General features: G+C 44.7%; 1 protein-coding gene across 2 annotated transcripts in view; it reads right to left on the bottom strand.

Moving 5' to 3' along the window:
* The window catches only part of LOC138947327 (origin recognition complex subunit 2-like), a 35,976-nt gene that overhangs the window by 10,202 nt on the left and 4,233 nt on the right, over positions 1-21,541 (bottom strand). For both annotated transcript variants that reach the window (XM_070318773.1, XM_070318772.1), the window contains 6 exons: positions 20,165-20,242; positions 17,238-17,342; positions 13,533-13,657; positions 12,662-12,867; positions 11,634-11,766; positions 10,643-10,742 (listed from right to left, as the gene is read on the bottom strand). In XM_070318773.1, coding sequence (XP_070174874.1) covers positions 10,643-10,742; positions 11,634-11,766; positions 12,662-12,867; positions 13,533-13,657; positions 17,238-17,342; positions 20,165-20,242 — 747 coding nt within the window. The remainder of the gene's footprint in view (positions 1-10,642; positions 10,743-11,633; positions 11,767-12,661; positions 12,868-13,532; positions 13,658-17,237; positions 17,343-20,164; positions 20,243-21,541) is intronic.

Here is a 21,541-nt window from a genome sequence, read left to right as displayed (position 1 = left end):
ACGTTGATAAGTACCGTTTTATGATAAAGTTATACTCTCCATTCATTTATATACACAAACTAATGTTTCATTTATTATTTGTAGAGCTAAATATGTCAGTTGGGATCATGTTAAAAATCGCAGTGTTTTTCGCAAAATCGTACTTGACAACCCCCAGTAAAAAAATTCTAAAAAAAAAGTTAATACGTCGACCCCCTTTTTTCTTTGCACAGATGTGTCCATATTGCTTAGATGAACCTGTGCACAAAATGTGTAATGTTTCTGACGAGCGATTTGAACACACAAGTAACCCCTTAAACGGGAGGTTTCACTGTAAGTATTTGTTGATCCCCCAAACTATTCGGGCCAGTTTCCTTTCCTTATTTTCCTCATTAAAAAGGTCACATCAGCATTTATGCTGAAGAAACATTTGAAGATGAAGCCATGTCTGCTACTCCACAAACGGAAGCACAGGGTCTTTTTCCTCTTGCCCGGTGATATGTTAATACAGCTGCTCATGAACAGCTGTGTCTGGACAAGCTGCACTCACACAGAAATCTACAATGTCGCCTTTCACCCACTTCAAGCAAAAGGTGTCTGTGCTGTACAGTAGGGGGCAAAAGAAACGCAACTCATTCGCGTCCACTGTTGCAAGTGATTTTTTTGTCATTTTCAAATTGTACTTGCAACAGTGGGCGTGAATGAGTTGCGTTTCTTTTGCCCCCTGCTGTACAATAAGGCATACATGCTAACATTGAGTTTCAGCAAAAGAATAAAGGATAAGGAGAAGATTTCATATAGTCCTTTGAGGGTTTTTTCTCATGGAAATTCAGGCTGCTTTTTCACTGGGGGAAAGCGAGCTGCCATACAGTACTAGAAATAACAAGAAATTCCTCCGAGGTAGGAAAAACACCCCCGTCAAAGGGAAATAACCTTCTCAGTTGGTGGCAGTGACTGAGTGAGAATGGTCATTTCCCTTTGACCATGAAGATGTCCCTCTATAAGTCCTTGTAGAATCTTAATCCACCAATAACTCCCTAACCGTGTGTTTGACTGGTCCCAATTTTTGTAAGGACCGCCTCAGGAGTGTATAGAACCTGTTCACCAAGTTTGGTGACGATCGGTCCGTTCATTCTTGAGATCTATATGCGAACACAAACAAACAAACAAACACATCGAGCGAAACCTATACACACCCCTATATTACTTTATATATAATATTACTCAGACGAGTGTGTTAACAATTTAACAGACAAAATAACAGCAATGCTAAACACGGCTGCAAAAAAATGCTTGAACAAGAAAATCAAGAACCGCAATTTTACGAAAAAGAATAGAAAACATAAAAAATGGTTCGATAGTGACTGTTTTTTACAAAGGAGAGAATTAAAATCATTATTAAATGCTCTAAATAGATACCCTTATGATGTAAATTTATGTCAGAAATACTACTCAAAAAGAAAAAAATACAAAGCAATATTAAAGAAAAAGAAAAGGATTTTTAAAGATAATTTAGTAAAGAAATTGAATGACGAATTTAATAACGATCCAAGTGCTATGTGGAAAACTCTAAAAGATTTAAAGACGATGGGTGAAGTCAATACAACTAAAAAATGTGCAATCAATCCAATGAAATGGATTGATCATTTAGAGAAATTGATAGGAACAGAAACTAAAGTTTCTGATGAAAGAAAATACATAGTAAATGAGGAATTAAAGAAGATGCATACACATTGTTATACACCTATTTTAGATGACCCCATAACAGAGAAAGAATTAAAAAAAGAATGTAAAACGTTGAAAAATAAGAAGTCATCCGGAAAAGATAGAATAACCAATGAAATTATAAAAGCAAGTTTAGATCATATGACTAAAATATTAGTTAATCTATTCAACATTATTCTTACAAGTGGTAACTATCCTACAGAATGGAAGACTGGAATAAGTGTACCATTGCATAAAAAAGGAGATCCAATGAATCCGAGTAACTATAGAGGAATCACTCTTAGTAGTAATTTGGGAAAATTGTTTTGTAAAATCATAAATTCAAGAATCAACAACTTTTTAGAAAAAAAGAATTTTTTGATAAAAGAACAAGCTGGGTTTCGAAAAGGATACCGAACGATGGATCAAATATTCATTCTGAAGAAAATTGTAGACGATATTATCAATACTAAAAATGGTAGATTATATGGATGTTTCGTAGATTTTCAAAAAGCTTTTGATAACGTTTGGCATGATGCACTTTTACTTAAGATATACAAAACTGGCATAAGAGGTAAATGCTACAATATAATCAAAAACATGTATATTAATACAAAGATATGCACACAAATGCAAGGTGGATATTCACCAGATGTATTGGTTAAAAAAGGAGTACATCAAGGAAATACATTAAGCCCAACTCTTTTTAATATTTTCATTAATGATATAACAGATGGAATGCCTGACGTTGATTCGCCATACATTAACCAGAATACAAAAATATCGTGTCTACTGTATGCAGATGATCTAGTACTTCTTTCAAAATCAAAAATAGGATTACAAAATAAGTTAGATTATCTAAATAACTATTGCCTACAGTGGGGTTTGAAAATTAACATAGAAAAAACAAAAATTATAGTATTTTGTCATATAAATCCAAAAATGCACACAATATTTAAATGTGGAACTGATGTAATCAAAGTAACAGATCAATATAAATATTTAGGGGTCATATTCAACAAGAATGGAAATTTTGATACAGCTCAAGATCATTTAAGTAAACAAGGTAATAAAGCAGCACATTCCCTCCGCAGAATTTTCAGCAATCAAAACGTGCAAATAGACACAATGATACATTTATTTGATTCACTTGTAAATCCGATATTAACATATGGCGCTGAAATCTGGTATCCGTTTACGTTTAATAATAAAATAAAACAAACAAATACTGATCATTTCTTTGGATCATGTTTATCTAGCAAAACTCCTCATGAATTTGTTCATATCAAATTTTGTCGATTCCTTCTTGGAGTTCATAGAAAAGCTATGTGGATACCTGTACTGGGGGAATTAGGAAGGTTCCCTTTAGGATTAAAAATGTTATCACAAACAATAGCATTCTGGGCGCATATTCTAGACTCCAAACAAGATTCGTATATACATCAATTATATGACTCAATGTTGCTCCATCCGACAGAAACGCCATGGCTACAATTTGTTAGACAATCTCTTTGTAACTTAGGTTTTAGTCACGTTTGGCATAACCAATCTACATTAAATGTACACAAATTAAAGTTTGCCATTGACAAAAAACAACAAGAGGAATATATAAGATACTGGACAAAAGAAAAATCAGATACATATTCCAGACTTAAGTTTTATTCTATGATCAGTAAATCTTACGAAATCGAAAATTTCAAAACTAAATTTTCATTTAATTAATATACTTACTCAACTCACATAAATGGCATTAACTTCAGTTCATTGCTAAGATATTGAAGTAGTACTCGACCCTGGTAAGGGGGGAAGTAACTCCCTAAGAAAAACAATCCGTAGTCAAGGACGGGAGTCACCTCCCCTACCGGTAACCCGCACATGCGCGGTCCTGCTACCGGCCTTCATTCCCCCACGGAAACACACACCTGTAACACATATAATGTTAGCGGGGATGGATGGGAGGGTATAAACGATGTGAGTTGAGTAAGTATATTAATTAAATGAAAATTTAGTTTTGAAATTTTCGATTCAATCACATATTCTTACCTCAACTCACATAAATGGCAGATTGCACATAAAGGCGGTGGGATACTCACATTAAACTCTTGGAAGTATCTGGCCTGCGGCAACCATGGCTGGGAGGCAGTTGGTACCGTCCGGGTGAGTGCTGGCAATGTCCCGGAGGTAGTAGCTGAGGAAGACATCTTGAGACGTCCAGTATGCAGCTTTGAGGACGTCTGACATCCTACCAGACTTGAGGACAGCTAAGGAAGTTGCCCACGCTCGAGCCTCGTGAGTCCGAGGTGATCGAAGAGGAAGGACTGACTGCCCCCCCCCTTGTGTCTGCCACCACTGATAGGCATGCCTTATAAGTGTGGAAGACCATCTGGTAAGCGTGGGTTTTGCAATGTCTTTATTTCGGGCTGTATTAATCGAAATAAACAACAACTTCTGAGCTGATGCTCGAATCGGAGCGGTACGCAACAAGTAAGCCTTAAGCGCACGTACCGGACAGTTAGAAAGATCAGGATCGCCGGGGGCTAAAATGTCCCGAAGAGGCCGAATGGAAATGATCGGTGAAAGTTGGTCCGGTTTTTGATTTTTGGCGAGAAAATCGGGACGGAAACGCAGTGAAACCGAGCCGTCTCTTTCAAAAGTGATATCACGGTCTAAACCTGAGAGGCCGTGGATCTCGCTGCCCCTTCGCGCGGAAGCGAGCAGTATGAGCATGAGAGTTTTGCGCGTAAGGTCAGAAAGACTAGCGTCTTGTAAAGGTTCGAAAGCACTAGAACGGAGAAATTCGAGTACTAGCAGAACGTCCCAAGCCGGGACAGAAGTTCTCTCCGTTGCAGAACTGAGGGCCGCGCCCTTTAGCACACTCGCGATGACTCCCCCGAGGGAGATGGAGCGACCAAGTTGCTTAAGGGTAACTGAGATGGCTGAACGGCGAACGCGCAAAGTGGACGCGGCGCGTCCCTGAGCGGAGAGCCATGCCAAGTGGTTTGCGACCTGCATTGATCGCGGGGCAACCGGGACAACATTGTTGGCCGCACACCATCGAGTCCAAGCCAGCCAGTGCGACGAATAAACGGAGGAGGTGGAACGCCTGTGAGCCTTCTGGACTAAGTCCAGAGTAAGATCTGAGGCGCCTGAGCGCTTCAGTGATCGCCGAACAGTCGCCAGGCGTGAAGATCCAGGAACTCGGGGCGATCGTGAAGAATGCCCGTCCTGGGCTGTAGAAGCTCCCCTCGCCGAAGGCTGAGCGGAATCGGCGGGCCGCTGGCGAGCCGCAGGAGGTCCGGGAACCAATGCTGACTGGGCCAGCGCGGTGCCACGAGAAGAAGACGAGGCCGCTCTAAGTCGGCTTTTCGCAGGACCCTTCCGATGAGTGGAGTGGGAGGGAAGGCGTAAGCCACTAGCCCTGTCCAGCTTATCGTCATCGCGTCGATCTTCCACGCTTCCGGGTCCGGAAACGGGGAAACAAAGATCGGAAGGCGACGCGAAAACCTCGTGGCGAAGAGGTCGACCATCGGTCGCTCTACCTGCGCCCAAAGGCGGAGGAGCGCCTGATGCGTGATGGTCCACTCTGTGTGGAGGATCTGAGAGGACCGGCTGAGGGCGTCGGCCAGGACGTTCAGGCAGCCGGGCAGGTAGCGAGCCGAGACCAGAATCTGATGGCGAGCGCACCAAGAAAGGATCTCGCATGCTCGGCTGGACAACAGTTGAGATCGGGAACCGCCCTGTTTGTTGAGGTAGGCAGCGACTGTCGTGTTGTCGGTATGAATCAACACATGGGTGCCCTGGAGGGCGGAGAGAAAGTGCTGAAGCCCCAGAAAGACCGCCTCGAGCTCGAGGCGATTGATGTGCCAAAGCCGCTGCTCTTGTGACCACCGACCGGACGTCGTGTGTGTGTCTACATGAGCCCCCCAGCCCTTCTGAGACGCGTCCGAAAAGAGATGCGTGGAGGGAGGAGGAAGCGCTATGGGCACTCCCTGCAGAAGCCAAGGGGTGTTCATCCACTGAAGCGTGGTCTGCTGAAACCAGACCCCGAGAGGAACCAAAACGTCCCAGCCTTGTGAAGTCGGATTCCAGACTGAACTGAGAGCCGCCTGAAACGGGCGCTTGTGGGATCTGCCTAGCGGAATAAGGGACGACATGGACTCCATCTGGCCCTGTACAGACGCAAGCGTCCGGGCTGGAGCTGACTGAAGCCCTAAAAGGGAAGACAGGAGAGCCTGCAGTTTGTCCACCCGGCGTTGAGTGGGACGAACTGTCCACTCCCGTGAATCGAAAACCATGCCGAGGTAAGTAAAGGTCTGCGACGGAGTCAACTCGGACTTGGTGTGGTTGACTTGGAAGCCGAGATCCTGAGCCTGGGCAAGGACAAACTGGGTATGCTGAAGGCAAAGCGCTTCCTGCTGATGAAGGATCAGCCAGTCGTCCAAGTATGCCCTGAGCCGAACCCCGTGCTGCCGAACAAGAGCACAAAGCTGGCGCACCACCATGGTGAACGCCCAGGGAGCAAGTGACAGCCCGAAGGGTAGGGCCCGAAACTGGAAGATTCGGTCCCCCCACAGAAAACGCAACCACTTCCGGTCCGCCTCGTGCATGAGGATGTGGAAGTAGGCGTCCGTCAGGTCGACGGACGTTACCCAGTCGCCCGGGCGAAGCGCCTCCCTGACGGTCGCCGGCGTTTCCATGGTGAACCGAATTTTGCGCAAAAAGCGGTTCAGTGGAGAGAGGTCCAAGACTGGCCGCCACCCCCCGGAAGCCTTGGGGACAACGAAGATTCTTCCGTAAAAACCCAAGGAGGAGTGGTCGAGAACCTCCTCTATAGCCTGCTTCTGCAGCAAGAGAAGGATTTCTGCCTGAATTGCCTCCCGAGCGTCGGGGCTGGCCGGAAACCGGAAGTTGGCCGGCGCTCTGGACAAAGGGGCCTTGCCTTCCTGCCAAGGAAGGCGGAACCCCGATCGAATCACCCCCATGATCCATAGGCTGCTTGTCCGAGACAGCCAAGCTGGAAGGGCCCGGGAGAGGCCGCCTGCTACCAAAAGGGTAGAGGCTGGGGGGGTGACTGGATCGGGGGGGTCTCATTGGGGGTTGGGCTTGCGCCCAGACCCCCGCTTCCCAAAGGAAGGTTTGCGCTGGTAAGGGCGGGAACGTGAACCACCCCTACCTGCCTGAGACGACTTCTGCCCCGAGGACTTGCCTGCAGCTGGTGCAGAACTCCGTGGTTTGTTACCGTGCTGCTTAAGAGCGAGTTCCGTCAGTTGCACCACATGATGGTCACGAGCCTCCTCCGTTTGCTGCCGGAGGGCATCCAAAGAGCGTGATCCCAGCAACGCACCCTCTGAGAAGGGAGAGACTCTCAAAGAGTCTATGGTGGCCTTATCCGTCAGGCGTGAGCCGTTAAGAAAAGCCTCGCGCCTCCAAAACACGACCTGAGAGTAGAGCCGAGCAGCAAGAGTCATCTGACTGTCAGTGACCTTCGCGAGGGCCGCCAAGAGCATGGCAGCATCAGCCTCAATGGCATCGTCACGGAACCTAAAAGGTTCGATGGACGAAGCGATGGCTCTCGTGAGAGACCGGATGAGCGTTTCCGCTAAAGAGGTCAGTTCGAGGGAAGAACGCCCGCTCTCCTCCAGCCCGAGTAGACTCTGTTCCGTGCACACGGCAGTCCTATCTCGGCTATAACCGTCCTGCCGTAAGCGAGCCAGTTCCGGAGTCACCGGAAGTGGAGCTGTGGGCAGTGAAAACGAGGAGAGAAGAGAATGTGGCCTGCCAGGCAGCCGCGATCTTCTTGAATTAGCTGGGAGGCCGCCGCCTGCCTGAGCCGAGGCTAACCAAGGCTGAGCAGACGGGGGGGCTTCTCCATGAGCAGCCAGGAGAGGGTAGGGTGTGTTAGCGTCCGCCAACACCTGAGCCATCACAAAAGGGACGGAAGGAGATTCCAAGAACCGGAACTTCACCTTCGCGTCCCCCGCGCCCGCAAAATCTGCCAAAGCAGAAGGAGGGGGTGCGACCACAGTAGAATCGGCGGAGACACCCTCAGGGAAATACCGTGAGGTTATCTCCGCAGCCAACTCCAGAGTAGGGCCCAGTTTATTGGGAATCCGTAAGGGGGTAGCAGATTCAGAGCAATCCTCATCCCCTTCCTGTTCCTCTCCAAAACCTTCCTGATCTCCATCAGAAGGAGGGTCCGGCAAACCGGAAACCCACCCGTCCACGGAAGCGGAAGTGGCTAGAGTCGGTTGAACAATAGACGGAAGCGCCGCAAACTGTCCACCAACAGCACCGCCGACAACCGGAACCGCCGCGGCGGAACCGGAAGTCGGGGCCGGAAGTCGATGCGTAACCAGGGACGGGATAGCAGGGACACTGCCACCGGAACCACTAGCCCGCTGTCCTCCACCGGAAGTGCCTGCCACAGCGCAACCGGAAGTCGAGGACGACAATCCGCGGGCAGGCCCGACCGGAAGCCCCGAGGGGCAACCAGAGGAGCCTACCCCCTGCGAACTCAAACCAGGAACGGCGGCAGCCGAACCAAGAGCTACAGGTCGATGACCGCCGACAGAATCTTGTAGGCCAGAGCTGGGCAAACAAGACGCTGCTGCCTGCCCCCCAGAGGCCGGGACAGCCGAAACTGATCCCAGGGGGGCAGGCTGGCGCGCTACGCCGCTCCCTAGCGCACCCGCCACGTGATGGACGGTGTACTGCCGGGGAGGAGCCGTCTGCGAACCCGGCGACGCCAGAGCGTAACCCGGGCCCGCAGGCAAGTGTGAGCCCCCAAAAAGATGGGGACTCCCACAAACGCCGCCCAACGCCGAAGCGCTGGAACCGGGCGGCGCTAAGGACGCGAACCCCCCTGAAAAGGCAGGGGAATCCGCGACCGAACCAGAAAAATCCGGCCCGAGATCAGCCGACGTGATCGTCGCGGACGGCCGCAGCCGAGAAAGAGAAGCCACCCCCCCCACGCCAGGCGGGAGGGGAGCGACAGGCCTTTCTGCCGAATGCAAGGCAACTAGGTCATGTTTCAGAGTTGCAAACATAGCCAGAATTTCTTCCCGCGACACGGACTCGCTAGACCGTGGCGTCTGCGAGCGCGAGAGAGGAGAAGTAGAACGTTCCCGCGTAGGGAAAACCGGTGACGGTGACGTAGAGTCGAGCGACACCCGTTCTGTCTTCTTAGTCGCCGGGTCAGTGACCAGAATTAAAGAAGTAGGCTGTGAAGAAGAGACAGAGGCACGCGCCTTTGATTTAGACTTGGGCTTGTCTTTATCCTTCTCTTTTCCCGGAGAAGAGAGAAGGGAAACAAGTTTGCCCTTGCTTTTTGAGTTTTTGTCCGCCATTTGCAAAATCGAACACGCGCACGTGGAGATGAAATTACAACAGCGAAAATACTCAAACGAACGAAAATACTCGAACGAAAGCAGCGAAGAGATTGAAACGATCTTACCTAAAGATAGCAACGCAAAAACCAGGGTCAAATGGCCTTCCACGAAGGCCAAGGCAAAAAATATGCCGGAGTACAACAACACGTCTGTGCAGTAGTGTTGAAGTGGGTGGAATGAAGGCCGGTAGCAGGACCGCGCATGTGCGGGTTACCGGTAGGGGAGGTGACTCCCGTCCTTGACTACGGATTGTTTTTCTTAGGGAGTTACTTCCCCCCTTACCAGGGTCGAGTACTACTTCAATATCTTAGCAATGAACTGAAGTTAATGCCATTTATGTGAGTTGAGGTAAGAATATGTGATTGAATGCAGTCATACTTAATACAAATTAAGAATAATAAACACAGAAAGATGTTAAGCAGATTAAGGACTAGCACACATTGTCTAAAAATTGAAAGTGGAAGACATCAGAATATCCCTAAAGAAAATCGTCTTTGTATTGAATGCAATGTCATAGAAGATGAAATACATTTTCTAGATAAATGCAATAAATATGTTAAATTAAGGGATGAATTTAAAGAAGATGCTTCACATATCGATATGAAATATGCTAACAAAAATCCAAGTAACTTATTTTTAGAAGACGAAGTTCAAGTTCGTCTTGGCAAATTTGTTACGGATTGTTTTAGGATTGTATAATGCATTATTATTATTATTTGTTGTTTGTTGTGTCAATAACTTTACTGGTTCATGACAATAAACATTATTCTATTCTATTCTATTCTATTCACCCCTATACCGGGGGTGTAATGAAGATGCATGAAAATAACAAGCAGTTCAATGCATACTCAGGTGTATCTGCACAATGAATGAATCATAGCAAGGTCAGCCAGCATAACAGAGCTGCAACGGAATACCGAAAGGCGAAAAAACACAAAATACCGGTTAGTGTTCACCGTACCGGTTCAAACAGCTGGGGATATTTTGACAGATATGAGAGCACCGCTAAAAGCAGAACATGTAAACCGCCTCATTGATCTGAAGAAAAGCCTGAAGTAAACACCCCGGTGCTATGTACAGCTTCAATGCATTGATGACTACCTAGACAGACTCTCATACAGTGGAACCTAAACTTTTAGACCTAAGAAAATCAGGTCTTAAAATGGTGGGCCTTAAAAGAGAGGTTCCACTGTACTAACATTTGTGTATACTGGTACAAAATACCGGTACGACACAAGAAAATCTAAATCAGGTATGGGAATTCTGAAATTGAAAAAAATCTGAAAATAGGCCAAGGTCCAGTGGCTGCATGGGCTCCGGCGGGCATTTTAGACCAATATTTTGATAGTTCTTGTGTAAGCAAATAATGGATAGAGAGACAATAGTTTACATATAATTTAATTTACCTTTTTTTTGCAGCGGACAATTTTTTATTTTCGCTGAAATGTATTTCCTTTTCGCGGAAATCTGCGATTTCGCGGACAATTCCCATGCCTGCTAAATACAGTTGATATGGGAACTCCTACCGGTACACAGGTCTATAATACTAACAGAGCCTTTATCGTCCTCACCTTGATTTTCAAAATGCTGCTTAATAAACTCCACCTGGTCCAGAGGAGATCGGAAGCTGCCTTGGTGTCCCACGATGTCCTCTGTGATGCTTGTAAGAATCTGCAAAGTGCATTGAAAGCAAACAGTCCTTACAACATAGTCAACATATCACAAACTAGATGAATACCCGCTTCGCCGGGTACGGCTTCGCCGGGAAGAAGTAGAATCGAATACCCGGCTTTGCCACGGACCCGGCTTTACCGGGTGTACGCCGGCTTTGCCGGCGCACCGTACGAAGGAAGGGAGGTAAACGCGCAAAACACTGGAGAAGATAAGGAAGAGTAATACCCGGCTTCGCCGGGACAATGACTTTCTAAAAATAGTAACGGGAATATGGATTGAGTGTTGTGTTCTAAAAATAGTAACGGGAATATGGATTGACGCCACACGAAGGAAGGGAGATAAACGCAAAACACTGGAGAAGATAAGGAAAAGTTACTGGGAATGGATCTGGGAAGATGGACAGAAAAACCAAAATCGGTTCAGCGCTGCGCGCTGAGAGCACGTGTTGAAAATTCTCATCGACCAGGTTGTGTCCGGGGTCTACCTGAATATGCCCACCAAATTTGAAGCAGATCCATCGAGAACTTTGGCCGTGCATCGCGAACACACACACACACACACACACACAGACACAAGTCGTATATATATATATAGATGATATCAGCATTCGCCTCCGGCTCATCGCTGATAATCCATTTTCTCGACATGTCTGTTATCATTTGCTAACAGTCAGCATATTAGAAATAACTCATATCAAAGCGTTATAAACAACGCAGAGGCAGCAACTGTGGTATGTACCGGGTCAGCGAAATTTCTGGCGGGCTGGTGACTTTCTTGAAGTTACTCGCCCGTTTGGCGAGTTTAAATTTTGAGATTTGGCCATCCCTGTCTATTTGATAAAACACAATAAACAGTGCATTTCCTATCAGTTATTTCTAACGGATTTACCTGTTTAATGGTGAGACTAGGAAAATAACCATTGACAACCAGGTGAGAAAAGTGTGAGAGGTGCTGCTTCCGGAACTGTTCCAGCAAGTCTCGCTTAGATCCCAGACCATACAGCAGAATGTTGAAACCGTTGCTGCACAGAAACAAAGAAATTGATAAATGTATACAACAGCCTCCAAGAATAAGCTTGAGATGCCATGTTGAGTAAAGAAGTTCTCAGATTCAGCCTGTAAGTTTCACCATACATTTTGTAGAAATAAACTGCCAGATTCTTTATCAAAAATTGAAAATAAGGGGTTCTTAAAACAATACAACTGCACATACGTACACAGATTTAGAAAAAAAAAAAGAGGTTATCCTTCAGAAAAATGGTTCATTATTCATTCTGGCAGATTGTTCCCTCAAATATGACTTCATCTGAACAAGGAATGGTCTGATCTATAATTTATCATCAAACAAATACAACGAAAAGAAGAATGCACCAACTTTAGGACTGCTATAAGACATGTACATAATGTGCAAAGAAGGAAAAGGCTTTGAGGACTGCCAGTGCTAGAATATAAACAGTTCAAATAATAATCAATCAATCAATATGAGGCTTATATCGCGCGTATTCCGTGGGTACAGTTCTAAGCGCAGGGATTTTTTTTCCAATTTTTATTTTATGCAATTTATATTGCGCACATATTCAAGGCGCAGGGATTTATTTATGCCGTGTGAGATGGAATTTTTTTTTTACACAATACGTCACGCATTCACATCGGCCAGCAGATCGCAGCCATCTCGGCGCATATCCTACTTTTCACGGTATAATAATAGAACATTTATATAGTGCTTCTCCACAGTTCGAAGCGCTTTACAGTGTCTCGGGGAGGGGGAGGGGGATATACACAAATCAGTACACTTTGCAGTAAATGTCGCATTAAACTAATGGAAAAAATATACATCAATTAGCAAATATACAAAGACATACATGAAAAGTACTGATAATAAAAATCAACTGTGCACTGCTGCACAAACAAACTTACCACATCTTCAACATCCACTGCTTAAAAAGCTGGTGGTGTTTAGTGCACAAGGTCTTGCACTGACGATCATGGTTGTTTCCAGACTTCTCTAGTGTCTCACGCAGCACCTGAATGTCCATCTGAGGCAGGTCTAGGCGTGACAGGGTTCGGTCGGACGTTACCACCCCTGCTGCATGGAGGTCAAAGTATTGCTCGGCGTTTGACGTCTGATAGAACAAGCAGAAACACACTTTAAAGCTACTACAATGGAACCCCCTTTTAAGACCTTCAAAAATCTGAAAAAAATCAGGTCTTAAAAAGGAGGGAGTCTTAAAATGGAGCTTAATTTACAGAGGCTATGAACAGCGAATCTGAAAAAGTAATGTCTTAAAAGGGAGGAAGTCTTAAAAGGGGGGTTCCACTGTAATGCAAGGGAGCTCCGCGTTTGACGTCTGATGGAACAAGCAGAAACAGACTTTAAAGCTACTAGTGCACGGGAGTTACACTTAATCTTTTATGATTTTAATTAATGGAAGAACAAATGCCAACCAGCATAACGGGCAGTAAGAAGAACAAATTCACACTTAATCTAAGTCCGGTAAATTCATAAAGTATAAGCTTTGTTTGCTGTTCTTAGTGGGAACTTGTATGCTCATTAAAGTAAATTTATCAGCCAAAGTTAGTTATAACTGATGAAATAATACAAGTACTAAATAAACTATCAACTAAGTGAACATGACTCAGGCTGGGTTGGGTGGTACATGGTGGTTAATAGAACGCTGCCTTCCGCCCAACAACAAAAACAAATCCCAGAGAATTTCTTTATCACATGAATGGCTTGATGGCAAGTCAATGCAAAAATAACAAGCAACATTATTATTAATCAACAAACCAGTTCCATGGGCGCTGCTGTTTTTCCTTTTCGATTACCCTGATCAACCTCCATGTCCTCTGCCTCATTATCACTTTCCTCATCACTGCTGTCATCACCAACACTGTCTTCATCTGACGAGTCATCTGTTAGAAAATAAGGAAAGAACATTAAGTTAAATGCCAAACATTTCTACTTGACACATACAGGCAGGCACGACCAGGCCTGAAAGTGGCGAGTATTTTACTCACCGTGGCGAGTAGAAACATGTAAATGGCAAGTAGAAATGTTAATCTACTCGCCAAATGCAAGTAAAGTTGCTGTAACAAATGGTTGTTTTGGCAAGTAAAATTTGACCTCTGGCTAGTAAATTATGAGAAGTACTAGCCAAAGTGCTATGGTCTGGGTGGCCAAGTGGTAACGCACTTGCGCTCGGAAGCGAGAGGTTGCGAGTTCGACCCTGGGTCAGGGCGTTAGCAATTTTCTCCCCCCTTTCCTAACCTAGGTGGTGGGTTCAAGTGCTAGTCTTTCGGATGAGACGATAAACCAAGGTCCCTTCGTGTACACTACATTGGGGTATGCACGTTAAAGATCCCATGATTGACAAAAGGGTCTTTCCTGGCAAAATTGTATAGGCGTAGATAAAAATGTCCACCAAAATACCCGTGTGACTTGGAATAATAGGCCGTGAAAGGTGGATGCAGCGCCTATAGGCTGTTGATCTACTGGCCGATGTGAATGCGTGATATATTGTGTAAAAAATCCCATCTCACACGGCATACGCGCTTTGAACTTCGGATAAGGCGCTATATAAATACCCGTTATTATTATTATCATTATTAAAGGCGAGTGCCCGGGCAATGGACGGCCCACAAAAGGGTCCCGGGACACAAAGTCGGAATTTTGTAGAGGGTCCCCCGAGTCCAGAGCTGAGGAGCATGTGGGCGACACCCAACCGGGTAAGAACAAACTACGGGGTCAGATTCGTTAAAATCACAACAAATCTCAATTTCAACCAATCCAAAACCACGGAAGGCTCCCACCTGGTTGGTAACTTTCTCGTGCACCTTGGCCCTGGGGCCCAAAGTCCCTGTGTACTTAGAACACACTGTGATCACGCATAGTGTGCACCTTGGCCCTGGGGCCCAAAGTCCCTGTGTACTTAGAACACACTGTGATCACGCATAGTGTGCACCTTGGCCCTGGGGCCCAAAGTCCCTGTGTACTTAGAACACACTGTGATCACGCATAGTGTGCACCTTGGCCCTGGGGCCCAAAGTCCCTGTGTACTTAGAACACACTGTGATCACGCATAGTGTGCACCTTGGCCCTGGGGCCCAAAGTCCCTGTGTACTTAGAACACACTGTGATCACGCATAGTGTGCACCTTGGCCCTGGGGCCCAAAGTCCCTGTGTACTTAGAACACACTGTGATCACGCATAGTGTGCACCTTGGCCCTGGGGCCCAAAGTCCCTGTGTACTTAGAACACACTGTGATCACGCATAGTGTGCACCTTGGCCCTGGGGCCCAAAGTCCCTGTGTACTTAGAACACACTGTGATCACGCATAGTGTGCACCTTGGCCCTGGGGCCCAAAGTCCCTGTGTACTTAGAACACACTGTGATCACGCATAGTGTGCACCTTGGCCCTGGGGCCCAAAGTCCCTGTGTACTTAGAACACACTGTGATCACGCATAGTGTGCACCTTGGCCCTGGGGCCCAAAGTCCCTGTGTACTTAGAACACACTGTGATCACGCATAGTGTGACATGGGCCATTTTTTTTTCGTCGTAATATTCCAGGAGGAAATGCCAACAATACCTTGATGACTGGAACAAACACACACACACCTACATCTGGCTTCAATACGTTCGTCAATCCACAATCATCACCTCGAAGTTTCAAATTATGGAAGCCAATGAATATGTAAGTCCTCTTCCATTTTGTCTCAAAACATCTAACTCTTTTGATTGCCAGCGGTGCGATTTTTCTCTCCATTGCAGGCCTCAAAGTGGCGAGTATTTTACTCGCCATGGCTGAAGGTTTTTAGTGTTTTAGACACACAAAAATGGCCCTGAAATGCATATTTCAGCTTAATCATAGAGCTTCTATATCAATGGCAATAACAACAATTTAAACAGCAGGGAAACATATGAAAGAAAATTGATTTTTTTTTTTTTTTTTTACCTCACCTTGAATTAAAGCAGAGTAGAAAATAGTTTGTCAGAGTCCACTGCATAGGCCTACATTTTTACTTGCAAGAAAAAATTAATTCAAGTGAATTTAACTTAACCCCCAACCCAACCCACCCCCCCCCCCCCCCCCCCCTCATGTTTCTCAAATTAATTTTACGCTAAGACTCAAAATAAGGAGGAGAAAGAGAGAGGGAGAGAGAGAGAGAGAGAGAGAGAGAGAGAGAGAGAGAGAGAGAGAGAGAGAGAGAGAGAGAGAGAGAGAGAGAGAGAGAGAGAGAGAGAGAGAGAGGCGGGGGGGGGGGGGGGGGGGTGGTGGCGTGTGACGGTGCGGTTTCAATGTTCTTACTTTGTCGGTGCCAAACGACCCCAGTGACTGATTACCCGACTGGGTTTTCAGGATAGTCAGGTGCTTGTTGCTTTTCAAGTGGCTTTTGAGGGCAGTCTTTCCATTGGAGCCGTAGTTGACAACATCGTTGCACAAAGTGCACTGAGCTTTTTCCGGCAAGTTGATTTTAGCAAAAGCATCGCCAACTTTCACGTCTTGCCTTTCTCGTCTTTCCAGCTCAATGATACAACTTCATCGAGCCAGTCGAATCTCCAGAGATTTTTCTTGTACTTCTGCTGGTCAATTTCCCGGGCTAGAACGGTTTCGTCTCGCTTTAGCTTCCTCATCATTTTGGCAGGTGGCTCGAAGCGATATAAAAATGGCGCCGAATCATTCTCATACGGTATGCTTATACTGAATCCCCGATAGCTACGTTGAAACGGTGACTGGTAGGAGACAAAGAGCGCGTTCCCATATGGATCGACCAGCAACAGTCTGACCGTTTTAGGAACCAACCGTTCAAGAATAGTATGGAATGGAGAGTCGCGATCAGCGGACCGGCCGAAAAACTTGGGTCTATACCTACATATACCCCAAAATTTTCTCAACGGATTTGCACGAATCTCAAGAATGATCCCTGGAGCCTGAAAATTTACGGAATTCCGTAAATTTACGGAAGAATCCCATGTCTGAACCATGTAACTGGCGAGTAGAAATGTTCATCTTCTCGCCAAATGCGAGTAAAGTTGCTGAAACAAATTGTTGGTTTGGCTAGTAAAGTTTGCTCCCTGGCTAGTAAACTTTCCGAATCACTAGCCAAAGGCGAGTACACCATTTGTTGAACTTTCAAGGCTGCATTGCTTAACTGGATGGATCTAATGGTCACTGTGTTCGCTCACCACTAAAGTTGCCCTCCAGGCTTTTGAGCTAGCAAACAGTGGTTTTTAAATCAAAACTTTTGCCGGGCGCAGCAACATTTGCATCGGCTCCAGTCTTCTTTCCAATGTTGTTCCCGCCTGAAAATGGCATTTGTGCTTGCACTAGACTACAGTGTGAAAACAGTACCTATTAGGTATGCACGATAATGAAAATTAAGTGTGTCTTGGGACCCCCTTCATAAATTTCTAGTACATGTTTTTGGCTTCTAGAGCATGTAGGACGCATAGACGCGCATACTTGAGATCAGGAAAGATGAAAACACCAACCTGCAGCATTACGTTTCCTGAGTCTGTATGGTGTTGTGGTCTGTGGAACTTTGTGTTGGTCTGAAGCCCTTTTATTTCTGCACTGCGGGGTTGTTGGCAACCTGTCTGCAAACCAACCAAACCAAACCAAACAGGCAAATACACATTTTTTTTTTTTTTTAAAAATCAAGAAACAGGTATGCAAAAAAATGAATGAAATAAATAATAAACAAGCGCAAAACAAAACAATAACAAGAGGCGAAGCCTTCAAGGCTCACGTAAGAAATCGACAAACAGTAACACAAACTCAATCACTCCGTCACACATACACACACACAGTACACACACACACACACAGAAAGAGCATAGGTGAAACTGTGCAAGAAAGCGAGACACTAGATCTAGATCTGTGTGTCTGCATGTAGCCTACTTACATGGACACGACTGCCAAATAGTCTCGGCCCGCTCAAAATAACAATCACCAAGACTTTCAGTAATTCCATTGCGTGACGTCTAACCCTCGTACGTCATAATGTGACGTCAATGTAATATGACGTCTTCAAATGTTAAAGTTTCTACCACAGACATACACACATACATACGCACGCACGCACAGACAGACAAAAGTTAGCATCGCATAGGCTACACTTACGTGAGCCAAAAACTGAAGAAGATAAGAAACATAAAGGATCATTTTGCTAAAGATGCAGGACAGAAATACTGAAAAAGAACAAAGATAACCATTTCTTCTTGCAAATAAACCTGTCCAATTCAAAATCCAGCAGTGGAGCTCCACATCAGTACATGTTCTTTCTTTCTTTATTTGGTGTTTAACGTCGTTTTCAACCATTCAAGGTTATATCGCGATGGGGAAAGGGGGGAGATGGGATAGGGGAAAGGGGGGAGATGGGATAGAGCCACTTGTTAATTGTTTCTTGTTCACAAAAGCACCAATCAAAAAATTGCTCCAGGGGCTTGCAACGTTGTACAATATATGACCCCACTGGGAGAATGCAAGCTTCCAGCACAAAGGACCCAACACCTCCTACATACTGCTTGACTAAAATCTTAACAAACATTGACTATATTCTATACAAGAAACACTTAACAAGGGTAAAAGGAGAAACAGAACCGTTAGTCGCCTCTTACGACATGCTGGGTAGCATCGGGTAAATTCTTTCTCGTCCCAACCAATATGGGACTCCCCCTAACCCGCGGGGGGGTATCAGTACATGTACTTCTCAACTAAAGGAGACGGAGCATGCTTTACGAGTGACAAATGTCCCATTGTCAGTGAACCTTACTGTTACATTTTTTATATTTAGTCAAGTTTTGACTAAATATTTTAACATCGAGGGGGAATCGAAACGAGGGTCGTGGTGTATGTGCGTGTGTCTGTGTGTGTGTGTAGAGCGATTCAGACTAAACTACTGGACCGATCTTTATGAAATTTGACATGAGAGTTCCTGGGTATGAAATCCCCGAACGTTTTTTTCATTTTTTTGATAAATGTCTTTGATGACGTCATATCCGGCTTTTCGTGAAAGTTGAGGCGGCACTGTCACGCCCTCATTTTTCAACCAAATTGGTTCAAATTTTGGTCAAGTAATCTTCGACGAAGCCCGGACTTCGGTATTGCATTTCAGCTTGGTGGCTTAAAAATTAATTAATGACTTTGGTCATTAAAAATCTGAAAATTGTAAAAAAAAAATAAAAATTTATAAAACGATCCAAATTTATGTTTATCTTATTCTCCATCATTTGCTGATTCCAAAAACATATAAATATGTTATATTCGGATTAAAAACAAGCTCTGAAAATTAAATATATAAAAATTATTATCAAAATTAAATTGTCCAAATCAATTTAAAACCACTTTCATCTTATTCCTTGTCGGTTCCTGATTCCAAAAACATATAGATATGATATGTTTGGATTAAAAACACGCTCAGAAAGTTAAAACAAAGAGAGGTACAGAAAAGCGTGCTATCCTTCTTAGCGCAACTACTACCCCGCTCTTCTTGTCAATTTCACTGCCTTTGCATGAGCGCTGGACTGACGATGCTACGAGTATACGGTCTTGCTGAAAAATGGCATTGCGTTCAGTTTCATTCTGTGAGTTCGACAGCTACTTGACTAAATATTGTATTTTCGCCTTACGCGACTTGTTTTTAAAGTACAGTGGAATCCACCTTTTTAAGACCAACACAAATCTGATAAAATCAGGTCTAAAAAAGGAGTGAGTCTTAAAATGGAGGTAAATTTACTGAAGTTAAAAGAAAATCGGAAAAAAGCAAGGCCTTTAAATGGGGAAGTCTTAAATTGGGGGGTCTCAAAAGGGAGGTTCCACCGTAGTGAAACAAGTGTTAAGGTCGTCAGAAAAAAATAGGGTCAGTCGGGTTACTGTCACCCTACATAGTTTTGTTGAGCCTAAGAACATTGCAACAATTTAAAACTGTCTAAAGAACTGGTTCTTCTTGGAGTGGCGAACAATGTAGTCACCGATAAAGCTTTTGATGTGTTATTAATCTGTGCCAAACACCATGTATATATTTCCAAAATGAACAAAAAGACCCCTCATTTTCAGACATTTAGTAGAAACTTTAAGCAAAGATTTATTTGTGAAAAGTATAACGCAGTTGTGAATAATACAGTAGATAAATTCTACAAGGATTGGCGCCTGTATATGCACGTTTTGATGTAACCCTTAGGTTTTTTCGTTCTTAAAACCTTTTGATAATGCGACCACCAAACCACTGAACATCCCCCCCTCCCCATTCCATCCTCCCACCCCATGTATGTTGTAATTGTCCAAGTGTGCTTTTCTGTTATATGATTCTGTCCTTTCGGTTAGGTGATGTCCTGTAATGTACAGCATATACATGTAAAAAAAAAAATGTACAAAAAGAGAATAAAAAAAAAGAAAAAAAGAACATGAGGTGTCTCACCAGACTGTCCCTTTCCTTTCTTTTGTCCCTTGCTGCTTTGTGGTGTCTTTGGACTCAGGCAGCCCATGCTCTCTGAAGCTGTAAAACAGAAGTACATGTATGAATTATAAAGACAACTCACTTAAAACGAGCCGATGCAAAACATAGAATGAATAGGGCCAGTTGTTATGCATACAAGATTTGAATTAAAAAGGAGAGATAGCATTAACAATCTTTGCTCAATCAGTTCTGTACCACTGCTATATGGACATATTGGACAGCAGGTACTGCTTAGCCCAGACCTGTCAACCTGTACGGTTTTCCCGTATTTTGTACGGGATTTACTCAAATTTTGGTGTGTACGGCGTACAACGCCTAGCTGTACGGGTAAACCAAATTGTACGGGAATTGTACGGGAAAATTCAAAACCCGAACAAAGATTCAAAACCGATCATCAGATTTGTTTCTGTTTAGCAGACGACAACAACTAACAGAAAAAGACTGTAACTGAGCTTGTGCGCATGCGCAGAAGGTATCATAGAGGGCGCTGTGGCCCAATCCGCTACTTCCGTGTCGCGAGATTTGGTCTTTGTTTTCACAACTTACTTCAGCGACAGACAACGATTCGCGTCACTTTTCGTGCTACAACTGAAGATGGAGAGGCCTGGGCGAAGAAAAGAAAGAAAGCCGGACATGGTCAGCACATGTCGGAGTGGGAGAAAACGTACTTTGGTGTCGTGTGAAAGTTTCTGCTTCTGGTCACTACGACTTGAAGCAGCATTTTGAAACGGCGGTACACAAACAATCATTGATTCGTTCGAAACAGTTTAAGCCTGTGAACCAACATTTCCAGAAACGAGACAGCCGCCTTCCAACGAAAGAACATGTGACGCAAGCCAATGCCATGAAACCATTACCACAGTCAATCTGCTTGCCACGGCAAAGTCAGCTACTGCTACCTACAAGTGTCATGCTTGAAGTGATCTAGTGAGACTGGACTGTGATTTTTCCTGGTGAACAGTAGTACAAAGTAGTTGTGTGGTTGTGACTGTGTTTTACATTTAAGCTTAAAGTGATCTGGTGAGACTGGACTGTGATTTTTCCTGGTGGACAGTAGTAGTTGTGTGGGTGTGACTGTGTTATAAATTTAAGCTTAAAGTGATCAGGTGAGACTGGACTGTGATTTTTCCTGGTCAGTGGACAGTAGTAGTTGTGTGGGTGTGTTTTACAGTAGTTGTATGTATTTATTAATGCTAAATCAGATATGTTTTATGAATACAAAATAAATGTTGAGTATTTACCAGCTGGTCTTTCTTCTTTTTTATGTCGTGCGAGTGAATTGCGAGTCTTGCGTGTGAACTCAGGTTTGCGTGTGTTCATATTTTGGGAGTGTGTAAG

The sequence above is a fragment of the Littorina saxatilis genome, linkage group LG14, assembly GCF_037325665.1.
Source record: "Littorina saxatilis isolate snail1 linkage group LG14, US_GU_Lsax_2.0, whole genome shotgun sequence".
Taxonomy (NCBI): domain Eukaryota; kingdom Metazoa; phylum Mollusca; class Gastropoda; order Littorinimorpha; family Littorinidae; genus Littorina; species Littorina saxatilis.
This window is presented reverse-complemented; position numbering and strand designations above follow the sequence as displayed.